Consider the following 26721-nt stretch of genomic DNA (forward strand, 5'->3'; position numbering starts at 1 on the left):
TACTGCTGGCGGTTTGGGATGGCTTTTGCCGCTGACAAGTTCCCTTTAACCATTGAGGAATCTAATTTTTTTCCTTTTCTATTTACTGGCTAAGCCCACTTTCAAACCAGTGTTTTTGCTGGATCCGTCACGGATCAGCCTAAACTCTTCCGTTACTGATAATACAACCGTCTGCATCTGTCGTTGTTGTATTTTCTTTAAAATAGCCAAGACAGAGGATCGGTCATGAACTCCATTGAAAGTCAATGGGGGACGGATCCGTTTTCTATTGTGTCCGATTGACTTACATTGTGAGTCATGAAAGATCCGTCTTGCTCCGCACCACATCGCGGACAGAACCGCATTCTGGTGCATTCTGTTTAGTTCAGTTCAGTTCCATTTTCCCCCGCCATTGAGATCCTATGATGGATCTTAATAGCGGAAAGGGAAAGTGCAGATGTGAAAGTAGCCTGACATTGAGAGATTTTCAAAGGTCATGAGTAGTGTTGAGCGAAGAGAGCTTCGGATGCTTCATTCGAAGTTTCTTCGTTCAAAACTTCAGAATAATACTGTACGGAGATCCGTCTCCGTACAGTATTAGAATGTATGGGCTCCGATGAGCCGAAGTAAGTTATTTGCGAAGTTGCGCGTGACTTTGTTGAATAACTTTGGTAGTTGATTTTTAAAGTGGAAAACTGCTTTAAAACTGAACTCTTCTTCGGGTCCGACTAGTACCTCGGAACAGGAGCCGAGTTAGGTTTTAAGGTGGTTTTCCACTTTAAAAATCAACTACCAAAGATATTCAACGATGTCTCGTGCGGCTTCGCGAATAACTTACTTCGGCTTATCGGAGCCCATCTATTCTAATACTATACGGAAACGGATCTCCGTACAGTATTATTCCGAAGTTTTGAATGAAGCGTCCGAAGCTCGCTTCGTTCAACACTATCGCAGCATCTCAGACTCCTTCAGAAGGGACTTTTAGCATTCCTTCATGATAAATTCCCCCTGTATGTTTAATAGCATTGCAGACCTGCAGGGAATTTCGGAGTCCATGTGGTCGCCGAGCAGGAGCCGTCGGCAGTATACGGGCGGCGCTTACATTTTCTGAATGTGTAATATGCATTTGGGTATGGTCCATGTCATGTCAACGGTAAGGCAAACAGACCGCTTATTAGTGAGCATGAGTCCTGAATGAATAGCCCTCTGATAAGGTTTCAGGTCACATGCTGAACATGCTTGAGACTATTAATATGCATGTCTCTGAAAGCAAAAAAAAAAATGTACATTTAGGGCTCATGCACACAACCGCATGTATTTAGCATTTTCCGCAAAAAATACAGATGACGTCCGTGTGCATTCCGTATTTTGCGGAACGGAACAGCTGGCCCCTAATAGTACAGTCTTATCCTTGTCCGTAATGCGGACAATAATAGGACATGTTCTATTTTTTATTTTTTTTTTGCGGAACGGAAATACGGACATAAGGAAGCTGAATGTACAGGGTTAGGGTTAGATACATTCGTGTTTATGAGCCCTTAGGGTACATGCACACGTTCATGATTCATGGGCGGAGAATCCTCAGGTGTTCGCAGGCAAATCTGTGCGGTCAGTCCGCATCAATTGGTGAGGATTTTCCGCATGCGGATTTTACTAAGTAAATGAAGAAAATCCAGTCAGGAAAAATAAAATAAATGGAGATGCTGTGGATTTTAAAATCCGCACCTCAGGTCAAAATCTGCGTGGAAAAAAAATCTGCATCGAGAATTTCAAATTCTCATAGAATACAATATACATGACCTACGGTGCTGATTTTCCGCGCGGAAAATCCACACGCAATCCTGATCGTGTACATTTAGCCTTAGGGTTCATGTAAGGATCAAACTATGTGGCCTTGTCATATTATGCCGCTAAGGGTTCGGACATGTTTTTGCAAGTAATTGCAATTGTTATTAAAGTGTGTGTTCACCAATCCTCCCCTCCCCCCAATCTTTTAGTGAAGTGTGACGAGCCATGCCACATAAATGGCTGGTGTGAACTTATCCTTGCTCCAGGAACCCATTTTATAATCCGGTTAACGATTTGCCTGGTATAAAAGTAGGTGACAAGACGTTTATATTGATAATGGTTAAGGGGACGGTTTATCAGAACAGATAAGATTAGGCGATTGGTCTGGTTCAATCCCAGATGTGCCATTGTGCATCGGCTCGCACAGTTTTATGACCCTTGACTTGTGTTTACTGCATTGGCTAATTGTTAACTTGACTGCGGAAATGTGTCACCAAAAATGTTATCTGCCAGTTAAAACCAGACAGTGACACATCTCCTTTTTTTCTAATCTTTTTATTTTTTTACTGTAGATTTTTTTATTTGATTTGATTTCCTAAGCATGATTATGGGGGGCGGCCATCTTGCCTGAGCGGTTCTTAAAGGGGTTATACCATGACTAATGTAAAAAATTTAAATCAGATATCCTATAGTAAATGACAATCTCTCTCTCTCTCTCTCTAACAAAGCTAGAACAAGCCCTGTACCTCACATGGTTTCAGAGATCTCCCCATTCATTGCTGCTCTGTTAGATGTATATCAAGCTGAAAGCTCAAGGGGAGTGTCTCTTCTGCTGCAGCTCAGGGGGCGTGTCTCGGCTCTACCTATCACAGCTCAGGAGGCAGTTAAAGGATGAAACTGAGCATGTGCGGCCATCTCAGTGAGCAGGACAAAGAAATAAGAAAAATAACAAACAGGAGGTGGCGCTATACAGATACATTTTATTGAATAGCTCAGTGTCTTTGCAAAATTTTTAATTACATGCATTTACAAAAGGATTCAGATCCAGATGCTGGTTCGAAAACTGTAGAATATTTTCGTGGGGAAACCCCTTTAAAGGGGTATTCCCATCACATACAATGGGGGCATATCGCATTGTCTGATGGGTGCACGGCCCCTGCTCCCATTCATTTCTATGGAGCAGACTGAAATAGCTGAGCCAGTGCTCGGCTATTTTCGGCAGCCCCATTGAAATGAATGGAGGGCGGCTGCGCCCTCCATTCATTTACCCGCTTTGTTCTTGTTGTAGGTGCGGGTCCCAGAGGTGGGACCCGCACCCATCAGACAATGGGGGCGTATCCTAGAGATATGCCCCAATTGTATGTGATGACAAAACCCCTTTAACAGCATTTACACTGCATTTCTTTACGGCAGCCCCATGGGCCATAGACACAATGGACAGGAGGGGACCTCATTGACTTCTATAGGAGAGTTTTCTAGGCATGTTCTGTGACCTGTGGCTTTGTTCACACGTCAGTTATTTGATCAGTTATTTCCATCGGTTATTGTAAGCCAAAACCAGATGCGGATCAAAAACACAGAACACACGTGTCTACAACCACATGGTGCCTCTGTACTACATCTCCCCCTCGAAGAAATTCCTCTATAGGGGAGAATACCTTTTAATATGGCATGCTGTTGTACTGTATGGGCCCCATAGATTTCCACGAGAGCCATATTGTAGATGCGCAGTATGTTAATGTGCATGAGGTCAATGGTGGGTTTTTGGTGGAGGTAGGTTGTAAGCCATTTTATGGGGTGATGGTAGTTCTTTTTTCTTCATTTGCTATTCTGGATATTACAAGTTATCCACATCTATAGCAAAGGGCATAGCTATTAGATTGGTGGGCGTCTTACGGCTGTAACGCCTTCTGACCACGAAAACAGGGATTCCGTACCCCTCCAGCCCCAACGGAACAATTGGTGCAGCAGCAGGTCAGGCATGCGCCCTGCCGCTCCATTCATCTCTACAGGAGTTCCAGATACAGCCGAGTACAGATGAAGGGAGCGGAAGTTCTCTTGCCGACCTGTTGCTAGTTTTAGGAGGCTCCGATGGGTACGGGGGGCCCAGTTCTTGAGATGGTCCCAGCGGTTGAACCCCCACCAATCTAATAGTTATCTTCTATCCTGTGGTTAGAGGATAACTTGTAACAATAGGAACACCCCTTTAAAATGCTCTTTCGGTACACTGTGTATAATTTCCTTTTGGTTTTCTGCTTGTGATCCTTGAATGGGATTCTTTATTGCTCGCTATAACTTTTTTTGCTATGTGTGATGTCTCGCCCTGAGCATTTATGGAAGCGCACTGTAAAAAGAAAGCTGCTTTTATTTCAAAAAATCTTTTATAGTAATTAAAATGTTCTTAGTTATGTAAGACGTGGTTTTCCCTTCGATTATTTTTTTTTTTCTTTTCATTGCAGTCAATTCATGAAAAATGTCTTACTGCAGTAGGCTACCACAGAAAGCAGTGGTTTGGCAATGTGAACCCGACCCTGCACAACATGGGGCATCTCTGCAGTGTTGACCTGAAACCTACGTGCAATAAAAGCCTTAGTGTTTGTATAGCCTCCGAGTTGATGGCAAAAGGGCTAATCAAGGGTGGTATCGGCCATTGTGGGAATTTTGTCATCCCGACACAAGGTTGTCGATAGCACAAATGGGTTTCTGTTTGCCTTCCCCTGAATCAACATGATAAAGGCAGAACCTGGCGTGTCTGTGTCCTGTTATTTCACTTTTGTAACTAGGTAACCAGTGTTTATCTGGGGTAAGGTGACCCAAATCTAGTTGTGTTTGTTGTCTGTGTCTGCAAACAATACCGTTTGGCATCAGTTTTAATATATATATATATTTTTTTTTTACAAAGTTTCCAACATATTATATATTCCATGTAGTTAACCTTGTACAACGGTCATTGCAGAAAGTGGAGCTTTGATCCATGAGACTTGTGAGTGGCTAGCTTAATACCCTTTTTATACAGGTCGAGGACTGGGATAAATATCAGGGACGACGGTTTGTATGAACGCTCCGACCACCAAGTCAGAGAGCAAAAGCTAGTTTGTTGGGTGAAGGCATCTTTCATGCGGCACCTAAAACGGTTTGTTGGCAGCACATAGGTTTGTGTAAACTGGGATCTGCTGCTCGCAGACAACAAATCTGTGGATGAATGATCGCAGTAGCGATTGTTCATCCCCATTCTGAGAGGATAATCGCTGCAGCTGAACAAGCGAGACAGTGATTAGGAGTGACAGGTTCATTCCTGATCATTGTTCTGTTCATTAGTCCACGTAATGGGCCTTTTAAAAAGAAAATGGGTCACCACGATTCTGAACTGTTATCTACAGTAATACATGAGTAGTAGAGAGGATAAGGAGTCCAGATCACCATTTTTTATTTTCTTACTGCCCCCTGTTCCCTCGCTGTTGGCCCTCAAAGCTGCCAGTCCCTCCCTAGCTGCTCTGCCACTGCCTGGCCCTGTCAATCAAAACAATGAGGGAGGGGCTTCTTCGAGAGCAACACTGATAACCCCATTGCACCAAAGCCCTAATTTGCATATTAAGAAAAAGTATCATAACTCGGGAGCAAAGCCTCGGATCAACTAAAGAAAAACAGCGTTTTAATCAGGGGAACCGCAGCCATGTGTCTCTGAAGGATAGATTCCTATTTATATCCTATTCACCATTTTTGCAGATAAGTGACATATATAGTAGACAAATTGTAAAGCTGAATTTTTTATTTTTTTTATACTGGCCACGGTTGAGCCCTTACAAAGTAACTCTACCATTGCAGTAACCTTTCGTAACCCCCTTATTTTTATCTTATGTGTCACTTTGGTAGCGGTATTAGCACCATCTCGGAGTTTCTGAATTGCACAGCCCTCGGTAGCTATGGGTTCTCCTTTGTCCTGTCACAGCCTTGTCATGCTTTCCAAAGTCAAATTCCTGGTAAGCATACTGATGAAGTATGGCACGATAATCTGATCAGTAAATATGTTAATCTATTCCAGTGCCGCACAATGCTGTTTTCAGCTTCCCCTGGTTACTGCGACTCTACCAAGTGAAATGCATTGTGCTCCTGAACACTTCCAGACCCTAGAAGCCTATACACAAATGAGAACTGTTACTATGGTGAGGGTTTAGGGTAAAGGGTGATATACTGTACATTACAGGCGTGTAAGCCGTCAGCCCTCCAGCTGCGGGATAGAATACAGATCAATGATGGGCGTTGCAGTGAACCCATCATTATATGTAATTTGCTAGTATGTTATTTGCTATGATGCTTTTTGTCACATCCACCATGGTTAGCACGTGTGTGGGTTATTAGATTTTTCATGTTCATAATATTAATATGTATTTTTTTATTTTTCCGTTGTAGGTAAACCCCACTCCTCATTGTGTACGGGCGGTGATGAAGATGACGTACTGTCCTTACTGCCGGGGGCTTGTTACAGTCAAGCCTTGTAATAAATACTGTTTGAATGTTTTGGGAGGATGCCTGGCCAATACCGGTGACCTTGATGTCGAATGGAACAACTTTATAGGTGGGTAACAATTTTAAGATATAGAAGTTAGGCTACTTTCACACTCTCGTTTTGTGCGGATCCATTCAGATAATACAGCCGTCTGCAATCGTTCAGAACGGATCCGTTTGTATGATCTTTAACATAGCCAAGACGGGTCCGTCTTGACCATTAAAAGTCAATGGAGGACAGATCTGTTTTCTATTGTGCCAGATTGTGTCAGTGAAAACGGATCCGTCCCCATTGACTTACATTGTGTGTCAGGACGGATCCGTTTGGCTCAGTTTCATCAGACGAACACCAAAACGCTGCAAGCCTTTTGGTGTCAGTCTCCAAAGCAGAATGGAGACAAAACTGATGCATTCTGAGCGGATCTTTTTCCATTCAGAATGCATTAGAATGCAAACTGATCCGTTTTGGACCGCTTGTGAGAGCCCTGAACGGATCTCACAAACAAAGCTAAAACGCGAGTGTGAAAGTAGACTTGGCCTATAGAACTGTGTCTTCACTACGTTAGTCCACCTGTCTTAGGTTTGCCGCCTTCGTGATCATGACACCTTGCCCACTGTGTGACATCATTATTAGCCTCTCTCCGGGGACTGGGCAGATTATAACTACTGCATAGATGATTAGGGTGTATTGTTCTAAAGGAAAGTGGGCCGGGACGACATTTGAGAACGCGGTCTTACAGAATCATCAGTTTGAGTGTTGGACGATTCGTTCCAAAACATTGTTGTAATTTATGCGTTGCAGCAAAGCGAAGTGAGTTATTGCCAAAGTCTCTCAAGACTTCGGTGAATAATTTCGGCCATCGATTTTTATACTTTAAAACTATTTTAAAACAAGGATCCAAAGTCGACTTCACTACTGACTGGTGCCTTGGTGCACTGGACTTCGGATCTATGTTTGAAATGGTTTTAAAGTTTAAAGATCAAATCCTGAAGTCTCACGAGACTTTGGTGATAACCCACTTCGCCTCGCTGGAGGCCATACATTTGGATTCAAACGAAGTTTTGACCGAAGTGACTTTGGATTTAGTATCTGAAGCTCGCTTTGCTCAATGCTAATCAGTTCATTAGAATTTGTGAATCCGAACTAAGGGTTCAGACAAAGTTCCATCCGATAATCCAAAAAGTTTGGTAATTCAGAACTTGTTTCCTTCTTAAAAAAAAAAAACATTAGTAGATGTCATTATTAAAGGGATTTGTTGCTTTGTAAGGATATACCCTAAATGGCCATACAGTCCATGCTGAAGCACAGTAAACCTGATGTAAAGAGGTTCTCCACTGGCCATACATGGGAATCGAAATAGTGGTGGTTATGTGGTTTACTCACGACTACTTTCTTAGCTAGCCATGGCTGCATACTTTTCTGAGCTGGTTCTGGACCTCCTAAAACCATGCTGTTTTTTTTTTTTTTTTTGCCATATGCTGTGTGACAATTTAGGGAATATCTTTATAAAATAGCCGACCACTTTAAATACATCTTAGATCTGCTGGGGCTGGTGTACTTACTATGAAAATCCATGTCACAATGTCTGTATAATCCTTTTCAAAAGTTTTCTTCCCTGACATTACAATATGCTTGAGAGCCTAGCACTAGGTGTGAAAATGTTTGAAAAGGATTATACAGGATTCAAAGTAAGTTCACCAGCCTCATCAGGTCTGAGAGATCAATTTAGCAATTTATACACTTTGTATTTGGAAATCTGGTGACAGATCTTCCTTGACTAGTAATGAGCGAAGCGAGCTTCGGAAGCTACATCCTAAGTCGCTTCGTTCAAAACTTCGGATTAATGCTGTATGGAGATCAGTCTCCGAACAGTATTAAAATGTATGGGCTTCGATGAGCCGAAGTCAGTTATTCGCGAAGAGCTTTTTCAGAACCATAATAAAATAATAGTATTTTATATTTAATAACTATCAGAAACTAGCTGCTGCTTTAACGATTCGTCGGACACAATTGGCTTTTATTGAGGGCTGATGGGCTGATGTTTCATTACCTTCCCTTTGTACTTTAACTGTAATGCGTTATCATTAATTTTCTCGAAGAGCTCAGCTGTTATAAACTGAATATTGCTGTGTGTGCGAGTACGCAGGGACAGTGCAGATATTTACTGAGGATCAGGAAGCGCCGTTCCATTATCTGCTTTTCTCCACTTTACAGAACATTATCGCCCTCAGGTGGAATATCTGTTTCCTATTTAATATGTAGGACAATGTCTCAAACAGTAAAGTAAATTATAATGTGAAAAATGTTCAAGAGTTCAAATAAGGTTTAGAAGTCTCCAGACTGGTCAGCTTTTCAGGTTTAGGGGTTCTGTTTGACATCTCCAGTACTTATAAGAAGTAGTCACCTCCCCCCTCCGACTTATTCTTTGGTTTATTATGTAGCAGTATTGATTGGACGTTGGCTTTAATATATTTTTATTGCGACAGATAAATAGTAACAAATAATTTATCAGACTTTCCAGAGATACAAAAATAAAACATCTAGTTCTTCCTTAAGGCCCTATTACACGGGCAGATTATCGTTAAGATGATCGCTGACGAGCGTTCTCTTTAGCGGTCATGTGGCAGTGTAATACTGCCGTGGGATCTTTTAACATATTAAAAAAATTCTGATTTGCCGGCGGTACTAAGCGCTCTGCTGCCGGCAAACAATGAGACACATTGGGGCGAGCGATCGTCCCTATACTGAAAAGGAGATCGCTGCATGTAATAGCGCCAGTCTCCTCCTCTAGCGAGCAGGCAATTGACGGGAGGGAATGCTTCCCTCCGGACAATCGTCTGCTCTATCTGCCTTTGTAATAGGGCCCTTAAAGGGGTAAGGCTACTTTCACACTTGCGGCAGTGTGATCTGCCGCTGACTGAAAGCATTTGTGTGGCGGATCCGTCTCACAAATGCATTGCAAGGACGGATCCGTCTCTCCGCTTGTAATGCGGACAGACGGATCCGTCTTGTACATTTTTTTCACATTTTTACCGGTCTGTGCATGCGCAGGCCAGATCCGGCATTCTGGTATTCTGAATGCCGGATCCGGCGCTAATACATTCCTATGGGAAAAAATGCCGGATCCTGCATTCAGGCAAGTCTTCAGGTTTTTTTTCGCCGTAGAGAAAACCGTAGCATGCTGCGGTTTTCTCTTTTGCCTGATCAGTCAAAACGACTGAACTGAAGACATCCTGATGCAAACTGAACGGATAAGGCCTCTTTCACACTTGCGTTGTCTGGATCCGGCGTGTACTCCACTTGCTGGAATTACACGCCGGATCCGGAAAAACGCAAGTGTACTGAAACCATTTGAAGACGGATCCGTCTTCAAAATGCTTTGTGTTACTATGGCACCCAGGACGCTATTAAAGTCCTGGTTGCCATAGTAGGAGCGGGGGAGCGGTATACTTACAGTCCGCGCGGCTCCCGGGGCGCTCTAGAATGACGTCAGAGCGCCCCATGCGCATGGATGACGTGATCCATGCGATCACGTGATCCATGCGCTTGGGGGGCCCTGACGTCACTCTGGAGCGCCCCGGGAGCCGCACGGACGGTAAGTATGCTGCTCCCCCGCTCCCCACTACACTTTACCATGGCTGCCAGGACTTTAGCGTCCCGGCAGCCATGGTAACCATTCAGAAAAAGCTAAATGTCGGGTCCGGCAATGCGCCGAAACGACGTTTAGCTTAAGGCCGGATCTGGATCAATGCCTTTCAATGGGCATTAATTCCGGATCCGGCATTGCGGCAAGTCTTCAGGATTTTTGGCCGGAGCAAAAAGTGTAGCATGCTGCGGTATTTTCTCCGGCCAAAAAACGTTCCGTTCCGGAACTGAAGACATCCTGATGCATCCTGAACGGATTTCTCTCCATTCAGAATGCATTAGGATAAAACTGATCAGGATTCTTCCGGCATAGAGCCCCGACGACGGAACTCTATGCCGGAAGACAAGAACGCAGGTGTGAAAGAGCCCTTACTCTCCATTCAGAATGCATGGGGATAAAACTGATCAGTTCTTTTCCGGTATAGAGCCCCTGTGACGGAACTCTATGCCGGAAAAGAAAAACGCAAGTGTGAAAGTACCTTACCCAACCCCTATAATGCCCGGACCCTGCTCCTCAGCACCCGCGTCGTGGATGATGCCCACATGGCCGCCACTGCATCTCCCCATCATGCGGATTAAAGCATCCGGGGGGGGGGGTGGGGGGAGCAGCCAATAGCAGGCTACGACTAGCAGGTTAACCCTTCCTAGCGTCACCCGCCTGCTCACTTGCTATTACATACAGAGATCTCCTCGGCAACATGGGGAGGATCAATTGCTATGCCACTGCTCTTCCCCATGCTGTACAGTGGTTTGCCGGCAGCAGATCGTAATTAGACAGCACGATCTTCTGCCGAAAAATCCTGATCTTTCAGCATGCTTAAACATCTGGATAGCCGTTAAGCGTGCGATCGGCGGCAGTATTACACATGTCACAAGAGCATTTGGCAAGAGTATGTCGCAAGAGCATTTGGCAAGGAGGAAAAAAAAGGACTTGACAAGGCATTGGGAAAGTAAGAAGGCCTGGAGACATTATCCTCTTTACCTTTTATTAACCACAAAAAAAGAGTGCAAAACACACCATTAATGAATCATAAAATGTAATATTTATTGATAACAATAGTTAAAAATGATATTCGCAATACTATCTTGTGAATGAGCAGGGACAAAAACTCAGTTGCACACCACCTCAATTGTGGACTCTCAGCTATAACAAGTTTCAACAATGGAAACGACCTCTAAAGATGTTAATAACAGATCCCAATACAGGGTAAAGCGGTCAAGTTTATATAAAGTGCATAGAAAATGTGCCAAAAAGTGACCAGTGCATATTAAGAGCAGCGAAATAACAAACAAGTATGCTCGCTAACCTACAAATGCGACATGAATGGCAACATACCAATGGGAAGAGAGGTAAAGACAGGGTGGTGGCGCTCCTCGACGCGCGTTTCGCGTGTGATCGCTTCCTCAGGAGGAGTGAAAGGTCAGGGGAAAATGACAGGTTTAAAAAGGCAAGCCTACCTATGGGTGAACAGAGCCATAAACATGTGATAACTCACAGGTGTCCTCGCCACACAAACGGCGCATGACCAATCAACACCCGCCGTGTCGTACAGCTTCCGCCCTTCCCCGGAGGCCGGTGGAGGAGAGGGCGGTCACACCCCGATGACGTGGATCGCCGTCGCCACCATCGCATCCAGGCGGAGAATGGGCGGAAGCAGACGTGCGGGCCAAGCAGTCATGCGCACAAGTGACGTCTATGTTGAAAGCAGCAATTGGAATCAGAAGTAAGGAAAGCCAGAAGGAGTATATTAGATTGTAGAATTAGCATTTAAAAAGGAACTGGTCCCTTCATCAGGCGATGTCCGGTCCTGAGACGCGTTGCTTTTTACACGTTACAATAAAAGGTAAAGAATCCCGTTTCCAGACCTCCTTACTTTTGCAAGGCCTGGTCTAGTCCCTTTTCTTCTCCTTGCTAAGTCTTCCCAATGGAACCTTCAGAGTTCCCTGTAGGACCTCGGGCTGTAGCCTCGGCATCATACATGCCTACAGGGTTGAAGTGCTTCTAGCGCAACTCCACACTGTGAGCATACTTCATTTATTTATGCTTTTTTTTTGGGTTACACCATATGTTGCAGCATTTTGTCTTCGAAAACCATATCACAAAAGTGTCATTCGCTATGGTTGACATGTCACTACTGCAGCCCATTCACCAAATAAACAGGTTTATAAACAAAAATATAAGGAAGGAACCTAAACCTCTATACTGAGGGAGCGGTAATAAATTCTAAAGGAAAGTATTTTTTTTTTTTTTTAAATCTATGGTAAAAAGGTTTAAATGTAAGAATGAAAACAAATTACCCTTGGCTTGACCAAGTATGCATGTGCATTCAACCCTGAGAGGGCAATACCACCTTTGGCGAAGGCTTGTCTCCTTTGTGAACAGTGACGTACCAATCCTTCTTTCCCCCAACATCGGCTGGAAAAAGTCATAACATCCCCATGCACATTAGACGGTCAACCAGGTTCGTTCGATGGTCATTGTAACGGACCGTTTCAGCAGACAAGGGGTTAAAATCCGTTTAGGCGATAAGCCCCTTTCTGAGAGACAGGCACAGCTACTGCAGGATACACCAAACTCCCGAACTGGATGCAAAATAGCACTCCAAACTGGAACCTCACGAATAGCTGCTAGCAGACAAACAGGGATCAGCTTACACTTCTGGCAATCAGTCTTCTAACAGCATACAGTGAATCCCCCCAATAACGAGACAAGGCTCCGTGTTGAGGGTCAAGCAGTGGTCTGCCTGTACTTCACGTACAGCCTCTTTTATTCATAAACCACAAACATAGTACTGCCCACAGGGGTTTGAAATACAACCAATCAGTAATTTACAACACATACAATGATACAACAGCAACCAATCGTTCACGCCCCCAGAGGACCAGAATGAAGACTGTGACATAGGACAACATATCCCCACAATGCATCATGGTTTCCTCCTCTCTGTCCAGACAACCTGAAGAGCAATCCAATTATCTCTGAGGACAAAGGGAGATCGCCAATACACATGTGAGGACAACAGAACAGACATCACCATTTTAAACACACAATGGGACAATGGCACAATAGAAACACACCCCGCATATTCCTCCCAAGCTGACAAGTTACACTTATTATAAATTGTTACAACTTTGTGAGTTTACATTGGCCATACATATAACTTACATTAATTCAAACAGTATAACTTGGGGACAAACCTATCCAAAATTCACTTGAATAGGTTCAGGGGTTTAAAAGTTAGTATATGGCCCATAATCCAGGGGCAAGAGGCCAGCAGCCAGTCCTCTCCAAAACCCAGTGGCGAGGTTGGTTTCGCCACAGTCATCAAATCTGTATAGCCTCTTTGTTAAAGTCAATAATACTCAGAGTATGTTCTTGTACCCCTGTGCTACATTAATTCTGAGCGATCTTCACCGAAATTCTCTGTAACATTGCTTCATTGCCACGAGTCAGGTTTTTTGCAGTGGTTGCCCACGTCCTTGTTTCCCAAATTGTGGGACTGAGCTGCAATACCACAAACAGCCTATTAATAAGAGTGGTGCTATTTGTAGAGGAAAGCTATCCTTATGACATCTATTCTAAGAGTCTTGTCTGATATTAGTTATCTGCTTTTTCCAGGGTTTGCAGCCTTTGAGTGGTTTATTTTTATTTTTTTCCCCTTATACATTGGAGAATACTGTAATTGTAAACTAATTCTTCTGGCCGGCTCTATTAGGCGTTTCTCTGAGATGATGTCTGTGTGGAAGTATTTTTGCTGCCCTGCTGGTATATGCTCTTGTTACTTAATGCACGTCAGGTTTCAGACGCCCAAGGCATTGAACAATGCTTTAATCCCCAGAACCATGTCATGAATTTAACAAAATGCTTTAATTAATCAGTGCTCCGCTTGCGAGTTTCGCCCCCCTTTTTCACTTTATTGCTTCAGATCCTTTCTTCATGCCTTTGTCTCTTTTTGGTAGATTTTTTTTTTTTTTTGTAACTAATTAAATACATTTTCAAGGAATGTGGTATACTTCCTGAAGAGTGCATGTATTAACCAGTTTGTGGCCAACCAGCAGATTGCAGAACTTTTTTTATTGGATTAACCCTTTCGTTGTCTTAAATCTGTAAGAAACTGACATGTCCTAGTGAAGACGGCGAAAGCGCTTTTAAAAAGAATGTCTCGTCGGAAAATTACCTGTTTAAATCAAGTTGAACATTATTCTATATTTTAGCTGGTTGTTTTTAGTTTTCTATGTTACTACGTTTTTCACACTGGCTGCTTGATGTTCTGTAGAAATCGCTTTTCAGCATTCATTGCATTCTGATCACAGACAGAATTCTGTTGACCTGTAACACCTCTGTATCGATAAAACGGGATCCGCCATTTATAATGTGGTATGTCACCGCTTACTTACCCCCCCTCCCTGCACAATGACCTGCATGTGAATTTTAGGAAAGAGGAGCTAGACACTTTAATTTTAAGAATTCATCTAAACCTGCTTTGACCACATTCGCAGGTAAACCATTGCACAGATTTACCGTTCTTATGGTGAAGAAGCCTTATCGCCTCTGGAGGACTGAACCTTTTCTTATCCAGAGGAGGCCATTTATATATTTGTATGGGTTATTCGTCCTCACTTAGATGCCTCTTCTCAATAAATGTAATTCTTTTAATCTTTCCCCTTACGTAAGACCATCCATGCCCCTTATCAGTTTGGTTGCTCTTCTTTGTACTTTTTCCAGCTCCAGGGTGCCAATTATTTAAAAGGGTTGTCTGGCCAGGAAAATGTTATATAAGGTGTACGCTCATAGAGCCCTATCACTTCTCATGTCCTTGCTGGCCTTTATTTCCTGTTCCCTCTTGAAAAACACGACATGACAGTTTAATCAGTCACTACATGAGGTAGGTCACTGTGATTGGCTAATCGGTCATTTCTTTTGTGTCCAAAGGGACCAGGAAAAAGAGACCAAGACCCCAGGAACTGTTGGAAGGGGATCGGTGGGGTAGCATTTTTTTAATGCCATTTTTGACCCCTTTTTTTTTAAAATATATATTTATAAGCCGAGCAAATCCTTTAAATAGAAGCGACCTTACATAGTACACTCACTGAGGCTTCCTTTTCTGTGGGACCTTTGGGCAAATCTGTAATTGGTATCAGATAAGTCTGCTTCTTTTTTCCATTTATTTCCCTGCATTATACTTTGTGTTTTGGGTGCCCGCAGTGTCTGGGGAAAATATTTTGAAGTTTCTCTTTCTGCTCTGGGATAGAGAGGAGTGGCAGTGTAAAGTATTGGCAATCATTTTAAAAGAACCAGACATCATACAGTACATGACAATCTTTCTAATAAAGCTAGAACCAGCCCTGTACCTCACATGGATCCAGAGATCTCCCTATTCATTGCTCCAGTTGCTCTGCTAGATTTTGTGTGTTCTTTCTGCTACAGTTTTTTCCATATCGCAGCATAGGGGAGTCTCCTTTCCTAGGGTGCCTGCTTTTTTTTCAGCTGCAGCTCTCTCCCTTTAACTGTCACAGCATCTAACAAAAGATAGGGGCTGGTGGCAGTTGAAGGATGGAACTGAGCACGTGCGACCACCTCAGAGAGGTGGACGCAGATATGTGGACAAGAACAAACAATGCTATAAAGATACTTTTATTGAATAATTCAGTGACTTGACAAATTTTTTTAATTATATGTAATTACAAAATTATTCAGAACCATGTGCTGGTTTGAAAAATGTAGATTTTTTTTTTTTTGTGGACAACCCCTTTTAATGTCCATCTATTTCAGTCCCTCCTGTGGTTTTACATATCCCATGTTAGTAGGGAAATTAAATTCCCAGTAGTATCTGATTTGCCAGAAAGAAATTCTGGCCCATATATGCAAAATACGGTATCCTAGGTGCATACTATACTTTTAATGAGTTCCTCTCCTTTTGCACCGTGTCCCTGCCTATCTGCTACAGTTGAGTATATTCTTGTGAGCCAATTATTATACTTCGTATCAATTATAACTTACTTTTGTAGCTCAGCTGGAGGCCAAATGCATTTGCTATAATCAACAGTCAAAAGGAAGATAAAAAAACACCCTTACATTCTTTAGCTGTGATACATGTACTGCCATGGCATCGGGAATAACAAAGGAGCCGGTTCATACACAATTCCCATGCTCTTGTGTATGGCCTGGATAACTCTGAGTTTACAAAGACACCAAACAGCCAGAAGAATCGGGGGTTTGTGTTTCCTTTCAGGCTCTCACTAACACATTATTAATCTGGGGCCTTTTGTGGCCCCTAAGGGAATACAAAGTTACCAGATTAAATAATTTGCTCTCATAGCTGACATGGGAGGTGGGAAAAAAAACAAAAACTTGATTTGTACCTGGCACATTTATGATGGTCAATAAAACAAAGTTTAGTTTTCTGTTTTTTTTTCTTCAGTTTTTCAGATACCAAAGTTTTGTGTTTTTTGTAAGGAGAAGGAACGGACAACAGTGAGCTGGTTAGGTTTGCGTGTTACTATTTACCAAGTCTCGTTTGGTTTGATACATCAAAGGGATTTTCCACCTCCTGTATCACAATGGTATATTCATGCCAATGGCCTTTGCTCAGGGATTTGAGCTACTTTTTTTTAATTTTTTTATTTATTTATTGAAGGCCATCACAAAAATGGCTGTCTTTTTTTTTTTTTTTTTTTTTTTTTTTTTTTTTATTGTATTACCTTGCCTTCAACAAAATATGCACTTAGCCAGATTCCTGTCTCCAGGTTGTGCCTGTTGAATTCCATAGCGAGAGGTATTGCCATTCCTATTAAGACTTTAATTTTTGTTTCTGAAATCCGATTCAAGGAATTGTCTTTCTAAGTAAAAAGAGAAACATTTTTTACTTTTGCTCTCAAATTGTTGGCCTTTACGTTGGTCAGTGAATTCTTGGGGTCATTTTGCACGGTGACATGAACACTGACTTGATGACTTTCCCAGCGGTTACCAGTTTAGTAGAGATGAATATTTGTGCTCAGCCTGATAATGGGTGAAGTGCTTAAAGGGTATGTATACTTTGTAACCATTGTATTGCCCCAGTGCATCTAAAGGTGCAGTTACACGGCCCGAGAATCAGATAGGACTAGGACATCTGTGCACTAAATTGTAGACATTTTCCATTTTTATTATTTAACTAGCAGAAGGACCCGGCTTTATATTGGTATATTTTATCTATTTCATTTAATGTTTCTCTGTGTTAAAATATATCGACAGGATCTCCCATAAGAGTGACCTCTACAGCCCCCTGCCCCCTTAAGTGACCTCCACCCCTTAACCCTGACCCCACCCAAAGCTCCCTGCCTCCTTAAAATGGGACCTCCACAGCAGCCCACCCCCTTTAACTTTGACCTTCACAGCAGCCCACCCCCTTAACTTTGACCTTCACAGCAGCCCGCCCCTTTAACAGTGAATTTCAAAGCACCCCACCCCACCCACTTGACAGTGACATCCACAGGGGCCAGCCCCTTAACACTGACCTCCATAGCAGACCGTCCCCTTAACTGTGACCTCCACTGTTCCCTGCCCCCTTAAAAAAGATCTCCACAGCGCCTGCCTCTTTAAGGCTACTTTCACACTGGCGTTTTGAATTCAGTTTGTGAGATCAGTTCTGCCCCAATGCATTCTAAATGGATAAGGATCCGTTCAGAATGCATCAGTTCTGCTCCGTTCAGCCTCCATTCCGCTCTGGATGCAGACACCAAAATGCTGCTTGCAGCGTTTTGGTGTCCGCCTGACTTACAATGTAAGTCAATGGGGACGGATCCGTTTTCACTGACACAATATGGTGCAATTGAAAACGGATCCGTCCCCAATTGACTTTCAATGTAAGTCAGGACGGATCCGTTTTGACTTGAATTTTTTTTTTAAAGAATAATGCAAACGGATCCGTTCTAAACGTATACAAGCGTTTGCATTATAGGTGCGGATCCGTCTGTGCAGATACCAGACGGATCCGCGCCTAACGCAGGTGTGATAGTAGCCTAACAGTGACTGCCATAGTACCCTGCTTCCTTAACAGTGACCTCCACAGCAGCTGCCCCTTTAATGGTGGCCTCCACAGTCCCCTGCCCCCTTAACAGTAACCTCCACAGCGAACGCCCCTTTATTAGTGACCTCCACAGAACCCCGTCTCGTTAACAGTGATTTCCATAATCCGCACCCTTAACAGTAACATCCACAGCGTCCCGCCCCATATTTGTTGCCTCCACAGTACCCCGTCTCATTAACGGTGATTTCCATAATAACCCACCCATTATACGGCTTTTCTCTCAGCATCTGACGTCCAATCAAATTCCATTTCATACGGGGCATTATTGTCTTTAATTGACAGTATATAAAACCCCACAGAATTAGTATACACTTAAGGTCATGCGAGTTACATCAGCCTCTACAACAACGTATTAACTCACACATAAGCTGTCTTATACTAAGAATGTCCTTCGTTGCCTATAGCAACCAATCAGAACTCATATTAATGACCTGTAGCATAATAGAAGCTGAGCTGTGATTGGTTGCTGTATGAAGCCTGATGAATATCCAAGCTAACTGCCACAACAGACAACTGACAATGGCTGCTGTAGTTTGGCGGTTAGGTTGCTAAGTGTATTTTTTTGCAAATAATCGGAAAGTGCGTGGTGAAAATTTCCCCTCAAAACATAGTCTGTGACGTTCCCCGCGTCACAGGAGCCGGCTGTGCAAAATTTTGTGATTGTAAATGCGACGGTGCGGATTCCTTTAACGGACATACCAAGGGATATCGCGTCTCGGTAGTAGTGAAGTCATGGAACAGTATGGAGAGGCTAAAAACTAAAAATTTTATTGGATATACTCTAAAAAGGGGGAGGGAATGAAGTACTAAGGGGAACCCCTGTCAGGAGGCGAAAACAACTTAACCTGCGCTCAGAAGACTCTAATAGATCTAGAGCGACAGGGGTGAACCATATGTGATGAATGTGGATCACTCCCACCTGTTGCTGCCACAGGGGGTTTCTTACACGCTGATTGTCGATTTAAATACACGGAGCCCTGGGTGTTTGATATATTGATATATAATATATATATATATAATCTCTCAAACCCCCAGTGATTGGAAAATTGACACACAGGTGAACGAGAAGTTAATCACCGCATCTAGAGCTAATAACCCCTTCTATGTATTAGGGGGAACAAAGTAAAGGTGTATAGATGAACACCTACACCTGAAACTTAGACTGGTACGGTGAACAAACGAGCCAATAGTAGAGATCTACAAGGGTACCCCACATGCACTAGGGGATTTGAAAAGTAACCCTGCACGTGTAATAAAAGGAGAGAGTCCCAATGCATCAATGAGTTAATCAGTTTGGAACTCAGAAGCAGGGATATCAGTCCTCGCTACGATCGGGCTCGGAGGGCTATAACACTAGCTCAGCTTCATAGACATCAAGCAGCACTGTTGGGCTCAATGCGTTTCTTCAATTTTGAATCGTCAGGAGCTATCCTATCTGCCTGTAGGTGTACTAAGTTGCTGAGTACTGCTGTACCACTGTCATGGTGACAGCCTCCGGCGCTAGTTCGGTCTTGAAGCGGCGGCCGAACGCACTTGGTTTTGAAGGAGAAGTCCCTCCCTCACAATGACGTGGGGATTCCAATGCGGACGAATCGCAAGCCGGGGGCGTGTCCCCACCTCTCAATGCCTGGCACAGCGATCGTCCGCATAAGATGGAGAATTCCCACGTAAGGTAATCAATAATAGTTATAGGGACATGCGTAAAGGCAGGATTAAGACTACTAAACTGGGTTAAAAAAAAAGGGCAAACAAACCGTGCGGTAGCAAGACCGCCTGATGGTCTGGCAGATCAAAACCAACACCGTAAAACAGATCTTGGGCATAACGAACATAGTGGTAGATGACAGCGTAGAAAAAATATATAATGGGGGATAAGATGCAAACCTAGGTGGCATGATTGTACCAAGTAGGGCAGACAGACAATCAAGGGATGATGTACCTAGAAGGACACCGTCCCACAAATAGTATCCGTATATAGAATGAAGCAGTTGTTGATATGCATAAATTGGATACCTGGGGATAGTAGCCTAGTCAGACAATGACAAACCGCTCTGTACTAATTTATTCAATAAAACTGACAAACGAGATGTGGTCGTTGAGTCCACGAGGCCGCAATGTCCCCAATTTGAAGGTCCATTGGGCCTCCTTCTGAAGGACTCGTTGATCCAAATGACCCCCTCTAGGGGAGGGTCGTACCACCTCAATCCCCTAAAAATTTATTGCCCGTGTGTCCCCTGAAGGATGGATATTAACGTGACGGGCAACCGGAGTGTCAGTATTTTTGCAGATGTCATTGAGATGCTCTTCTATGCGACATTGGAACTCGCGTATAGTTTTCCCCACATATTGTTTGCCGTAGGTACAACTAATCGGATATACAAGCCCAGATGATCTGCAGTTGATGAACGTACGGATGGTATATGATTTTGTAGTAACCGTGCTACAAAATGTAGACCTGGGCTTGATGGAGTCGCAAGCAATGCAGCTGCCACAGCAAAATGTCCCTTTTAGGGGGTTCACCAACCAAGTCGATGGGATGGAAGTCTGAAAAAAGCTGTGTCAGAGGCTATCCTTCAGGTTGCATCCTCTTCGGTACGTTACCACAGGAGTGGGACTGACAAGATTACCAACGTCTGGATCAATCTGCAGAATCCCCCAATGCTTGTGAAGAATCTCCCGTATCGGACCATTTGCCACATCAAAAGTGGCAATTAGCTGAACCTGTCCCTGAATACTCTCCCTCTCACGAGGGTTAAGGAGTGATTCACGGGCACGGGGTAATGAATGCTGGTAAGCCGAAGAAAGTACCTTCCGGGGGTACCCTCTATTGATGAATCTATTGGTCAAATTAGCTTAAGTCTGAAAGGGATGAGCAGTTGTGATGCACCTGAGGAAATTGCCCCTTTTGGTATTCCCTTATTCGACAGATACGGGTGGCAACTCTCTCAATGCAGCAGTGTTTGTTGCCGTGTTTTTATTGTGCAGACTAGTATGTAGTCTGCCATCCTCCGCATTCATAATGGTTAGGTTAAGAAACGTGATCTTAGTGGAATTAATTTCGGAAGTGAAAAACAGGCTGTAGTTGTTTACATTAGGGGCCATGACAAATTCGTTGAACTCTTGTACAGTCCCATTCCAGAATATCAGCACGTCATCGATGTATCTCACCCACAATGTGATATGACCTGACCAGACATTTATCTCGTCTCCAAAAACTGTCTCCCTCTCCCACCAGCCCAGGTACAGATTGGCGTACGATGGCACGCAGGGACTACCCATGGCCACGCCCCTGAGCTGGTGGTAAACACGACGGTTAAACAGGAAGACATTATGGTGTAGGATGAAGTCGAGCAATCTGATGACCAATTCATGGTGCACGGTGTACTCACCACCACGTTCTTGTAAAAAAAAAAGGCTGTACAGCCCTGCAACCTTCTGCGTGAGGTATGGAGCTATAGAGGGCCTCCACGTCGAGACTGGCAAGGAGGATGTTATCGATGTGGAGGCCATCCATTTTATTGACAATTTCCATAGAGTCCCTCACGTAAGAAGGTAATGCCAGTACAAACGGACGCAAGATTGTCAACATAGGTACTCACTTTTTGAGTGAGACTATTAGTGCCAGACACAATGGGTCTGCCTTTAAGGGGATGTTGGCCCTTATGCACTTTAGGCAGACTATAAAAACATGCCACCTGAGCATGTCTGGGTAAAAGCGTCTCAAACTCTGCTTTGCTGATCATGCGTGCTTCAAGGGCTGAGCTCAAAATGTACTTAAGTTCTATTGAGTAGTGCTCAGAATGTTGTAACAATCCTTATAGTTAAGGATGTCCCTACACATCTTCACATATGGTTCCTGATCTAACAGAACAATATTCCCCCCTTTGTCAGCACGATAGTATAGTCTCCCTCCAGCTGTCTGCTTGAAGAAACTGAGCCAAAACGAATCCGTCCTGGCACACAATGTGAGTCAATGGGGACGGATCCGTTTTCTCTAGCGCAATCTGGCACAATAGAAAACGCATCCGTCTCCCATTGACTTTCAGTGGGGTTCATGACTGATCCGTCTTGGCTATGTTAAAGATAATACAAACTGATCCGTTCATGACGGATGCATGCGGTTGTATTATTGTAACGGATCCGTTTTTACGGAACCGCCCAAAACGTGAGCGTGAAAGTAGCCTTGGTGATTTGCAGTTTATTACAGTGATCATTTTCCCATGTCTTCATTATGTGTGCTCTACATAATTAACGAGGACCTGTTACCACTCCTGACATGTCTGTTTTAATAACTACTTGCATTTACTGTGTAATGACGATTACAAGGACGTGGACCCCATACCCTTTGAAGTCTTCAGACATTAACTGAGCGGCCAGCCACCCCATTTATTTTGATGGACTTTCCAGAGATAGCCGAGCGCTGTAATCTGCTGTCTCCGGAACGATCATTGGTTGGTACATAACAGGAATACCCCTTTAAGCTCAGGTAAGAGAGATTGGCTTTTTCGGTATAGAGTAAGACAGTGGTCCCCTTATTATAGATGCGTCCAGCAAGATCTGTAACGTGGCTGTGATAAAATATACAACGTTTAACCGCCATGTCACCCGATCAATAAAATGCAACCACAGCGCATTTAATAAAAGCACTATTCCTGTTTTATCGGAGGCTGTTATCTGAGAAACTCGAGGCGTCGTTTTCAGGGATCTGTTGAAAAGGAACATATACAAAAATCTCTTCAGAAATAGTTTAGCTTTAGGAACCATAACGTTCTCAGCGTTCTTCCTCTGTCGGTAAGATCAGCATTGTATGGTTTGATACAAAATACACACTGCTCAAATGTCTTTGTAAAAAAAAGAAAATGTCCAAACTTTGCTCTTAAAAATACTTTAGCAATTTAGAATTGGGTAATGGGTTTGACCTTTTTCTTTCTGGTAAGAATTCCAACAGACCTTCATGGTCTTGGCTGCATTAATGGCTGACATTCTGCCAGTGTAGATTTCCTGCTCTAACAAAATGTACAGTTTGCATTGGAATACTAGTAACGAAGCTTCACAAAGTGGCCTTTCAGTAAAGAAAATTTCTGTGATCGGCCTCATTTAAGAATGAATTCCGTTAAGGAGCAAACATTGCAAAATGGTTTCAGAATCTGGAACGAAAATAATCAATGCGTTCTAATAAATGTCAGTTCTCGTAAGAATCAAGTCTAGCTTTGCTATGAGCTTGCTGTTAATACCAGTAGAAATAACAGAATTGAAAGATTTGCTATTAAAATGCTTTACGGGCTGCTGCCTGATATTAATTTCATTTTTTTAAATTTTTAATTTTTTTCCCCCGTTTAATTAGATTCCATGTTAATGGTGGCCGAACGACTGGAGGGTCCATTCAACATTGAATCAGTCATGGATCCCATTGATGTCAAAATTTCAGAGGCTATAATGAACATGCAGGAAAACAGCAATCCTGTGTCTGTGAAGGTTTGTTTCTTGGCTTTCATCTGCTGCACCCTTCTCATACTTTCCATCTGGAATGTCTATATGACCCTAATATGGAGTATGGGCAGGAGTTGTGCTCGTGGGGCCACACTTTAATATAGATCTCTAAAGGAATTAAGGAGATAATGAGATTGGAAAAAGGGTCTGCTTTTCTCTGTGGGACACTTTTGTCCGTGGTCTATGGGCTATGCCTGGTATTGCAGCTGACCACCATTCAGACGTAGCTCATGGACAAGAGTAGTTCTGTTTTAGGGTTAAAAAGCACATGCAATACCTATAATATGTTGTCAAGATATTGGGTGATCGTTCCCACTAGATATAATGATGGCGCCATCAATTGCATGTGCCACAAATGTTTGATTAATGGGTGTCCTAGCAGTCAAACCCAGGGCAAATTTACATTTCCTATTCCCCCCCCAAAAAAAGGTGATCATTAGAGATGAACAAATTTCCCGAAGCATTCTATATTTGGTGAATCCAATACTCTTGTTGTTCACTCTGCACAAATCGTTCACAATCATGGCCACCAATTTTACAGATCAGAAGACAGAGAAGAAGGCATCTGCCACCCACGGCCATCCGTTTGCCCACTCCCATATAGGTCATTGTCACTTTGACATTACTAATGCTGTCTTGCCTTTAAAGAGCTTGAAAGGGTTGGATACAGTCCTAGGAGACCACAGTGTGTCCTACACAACTTTAAAGGGCAGAATCAAATCTGACAGCCAAATTGGACCCAAAGTGAATTTTTTGGGAAAATCTCTAGTGGTCGTGCCATAGTGTATGAGAGATGCAGATTTAATCGGTCAGACTCCCATAGATCCAGTTGATATGCAATATGATGTTTCTAGTGAAGTAACTGACTTGAAGGGGTTGTCCTGCCATATATATTGCTAATCTGTCATCTGGGTAGGTCATTAATATCTGCTCGGCAGGGGTCTGACACCCGGCCCCTCAGCTATTTGAAGAGGAGGCGGCGCTGCATGCACTGCTTCCTTTTTATTACATTGCGCATAGACTCTTCTGGACCTGCAGCATAGTGTAATTGCAGGTACTCGCTCCATTCATGTAAATGGAGCGAGTACTTGTCATCACACTACACTGCCGAAACTTCCGAGACGACAGGCAGTGTAATGAACAGGAGGTAGCACTTGCATGGAGCGCTGCCTCCTCTTCAAACAGTCGATCGGTAGGGTGGTGGGAATCGGACACCGATGAGATATTGACCTGTCCTGATGATGGGTCATCAATATATATGGCCTTCACAACCCCTTTAATCCCCCTTAAGATACTATTTTATAGTATTTTAGTGCACCGTAAAGATTAACACAAGCTGAGAATCCGCCAGATAATCACTAGCTCTCATAGGAACGCTTGTTAGAGATTTTCTGGCAGTGTAAAGGTGCCACAGATTACCCGATAAACGAGCGAATCGAACTGGATGAACAGGACCTAAATCGTCAGTTGCCGGCAGCAAATCGTGCTGCCAGCAAACGACGAGTCTTTATGTAGATGAGCGATGGAGATCACTGACAAGCAGGCTCTTCTCCAGAGGGAACGCCTCACCGTACTCATGTTTGTACACTCTTTAATGCTGTGACTTTTCTTTCTTTTAATAGGTTTTTGAAGGTTGTGGACCGCCCAAGATTCTCTCGAATACAAGGGTTTCCCGTTCTATATCAGACAGTAACATCAATCATCGATTTAGATCATACAGCCCAGAAGAACGGCCAACTACTGCTGCTGGGACAAGTTTGGATAGACTGGTGAGTTTATGGTTCTATGGTTGCCTCTGTTCAAAAATCCAAAGAGTGAGTCCATGGTGATCTAAATCAGACCATACACATAGGGGAGTAGTGATGTGGGAAAGCTCCTTTAAATAGATTGGCCACTATCTATTACTAGCTGCACGTACGCATGTAATAATAGGCGTTATTAAACCACCGCCTCCAATGATTTAATATGCCTTATTCATGCTTATTAACTTACCTGCTTGTAGGCCCTGCAGTTCCAAAATAGCTTTTTGCTCAGGGGCCCACACACACCGAGCAATTTATTTGGTTGGATATCCGGATATGTGTTGACAGATTCACTTTAAAGAAACTGATCAGTCGTAGTAGTCATGGCTCCGTTATGAACGTAAGCCATTGCACTAATTTGTGTACGGCTTAAAGGGACTGGCCCATCTCTCACATTGGTGACATATTGCTAGGGTCACCCCGGCACGCGCATCTTATCTGTAGAACAGAGTCCATAAAGCGAAGGTGAATTCCGGCAGCCCTCTATTCAATTCTATGGACTTGCCGAAGATGGCCAAGCACTGGCTTGGCTATTTCCATCAGCACCATAGAAGTGAATAGAGTGGTGGCCGCGCTTGCACGGTGCGCTTCCCATTCATTTCTATTGGGCACTCCCATAGAAATTAATGGAGGATGGCTATACATGCGCGGTCCGCCCTCCTTCACTTTGCAGGCTCTGTTGTAGAGAGAGTGTGGGTAACTCAGGTAGGACCTGCACCTATCAGACATTGGTGGCATATCCTTGCGATATGCCACCAATGTGTGAGATGGGCAAAACCCCCCCCCCCCCCCAAAAATAAATAAATATATATTCTTTTGATTTTGCAAATTTTTTGAAAAATGTACCCTTAATTTTCAAATATTAATTTTACAGGTGTCTGATGTGAAACAAAAGCTGAAGGCAGCCAAAAAGTTTTGGTCCTCTCTGCCCAATAACATTTGCAAAAACAGGACATCCGGTGTTAATGAAGATGACTGCTGGAATGGAAGCGAGAAAAGCAGGTCTCTGTTCTGTTCTCGTTATGGGGGCACACTGGTATCTGCTATGCGACCGTTATCCAAGTGGCAGTTTCCAGTGTTCAAAGCCTTCAATGTAGAGTGGAAATTGTAGATCTGAGTAAACTTGTGCTGGAATTTTTTTCTGCCGCAGATGTCACCATTCAGATTTTTCTTAATTCATGTGGATTTGGATTTTAAAACTCCAATCCTTATGTATTGCATTGCAGTTACCTGCAGATTTGTGGTGCAGAGCAGCTGAACTCCCAAATGCAGATCTAAATTGAGCATGCAGTTAATACATTTTTGTAAATTAAATATTTGGGGCAACTGTGACTGTTTAAGCCCTTTTTTTTTTTTTCTTCCCTGCCTTCTAAGAGCCATAACTTTTATCTTTTACATTCAGATAGTTATGAGGCCTTGTTTTTTTGTTTTCATTTCAGCA

The 26721-nt window shown here is 43.2% G+C and overlaps 1 protein-coding gene across 1 annotated transcript in view; it reads left to right on the forward strand.

The window, feature by feature from the left end:
* Positions 1-26721, forward strand: part of GPC4 (glypican 4) — a 107749-nt gene that overhangs the window by 73195 nt on the left and 7833 nt on the right. Inside the window, exons 4-7 of the mRNA XM_040442494.1 lie at positions 6178-6343; positions 23333-23463; positions 25101-25247; positions 26155-26282. Of these exons, the coding sequence (XP_040298428.1) occupies positions 6178-6343; positions 23333-23463; positions 25101-25247; positions 26155-26282 (572 nt within the window). The remainder of the gene's footprint in view (positions 1-6177; positions 6344-23332; positions 23464-25100; positions 25248-26154; positions 26283-26721) is intronic.

The sequence above is a fragment of the Bufo bufo genome, chromosome 8, assembly GCF_905171765.1.
Source record: "Bufo bufo chromosome 8, aBufBuf1.1, whole genome shotgun sequence".
In the NCBI taxonomy this organism is placed as follows: domain Eukaryota; kingdom Metazoa; phylum Chordata; class Amphibia; order Anura; family Bufonidae; genus Bufo; species Bufo bufo.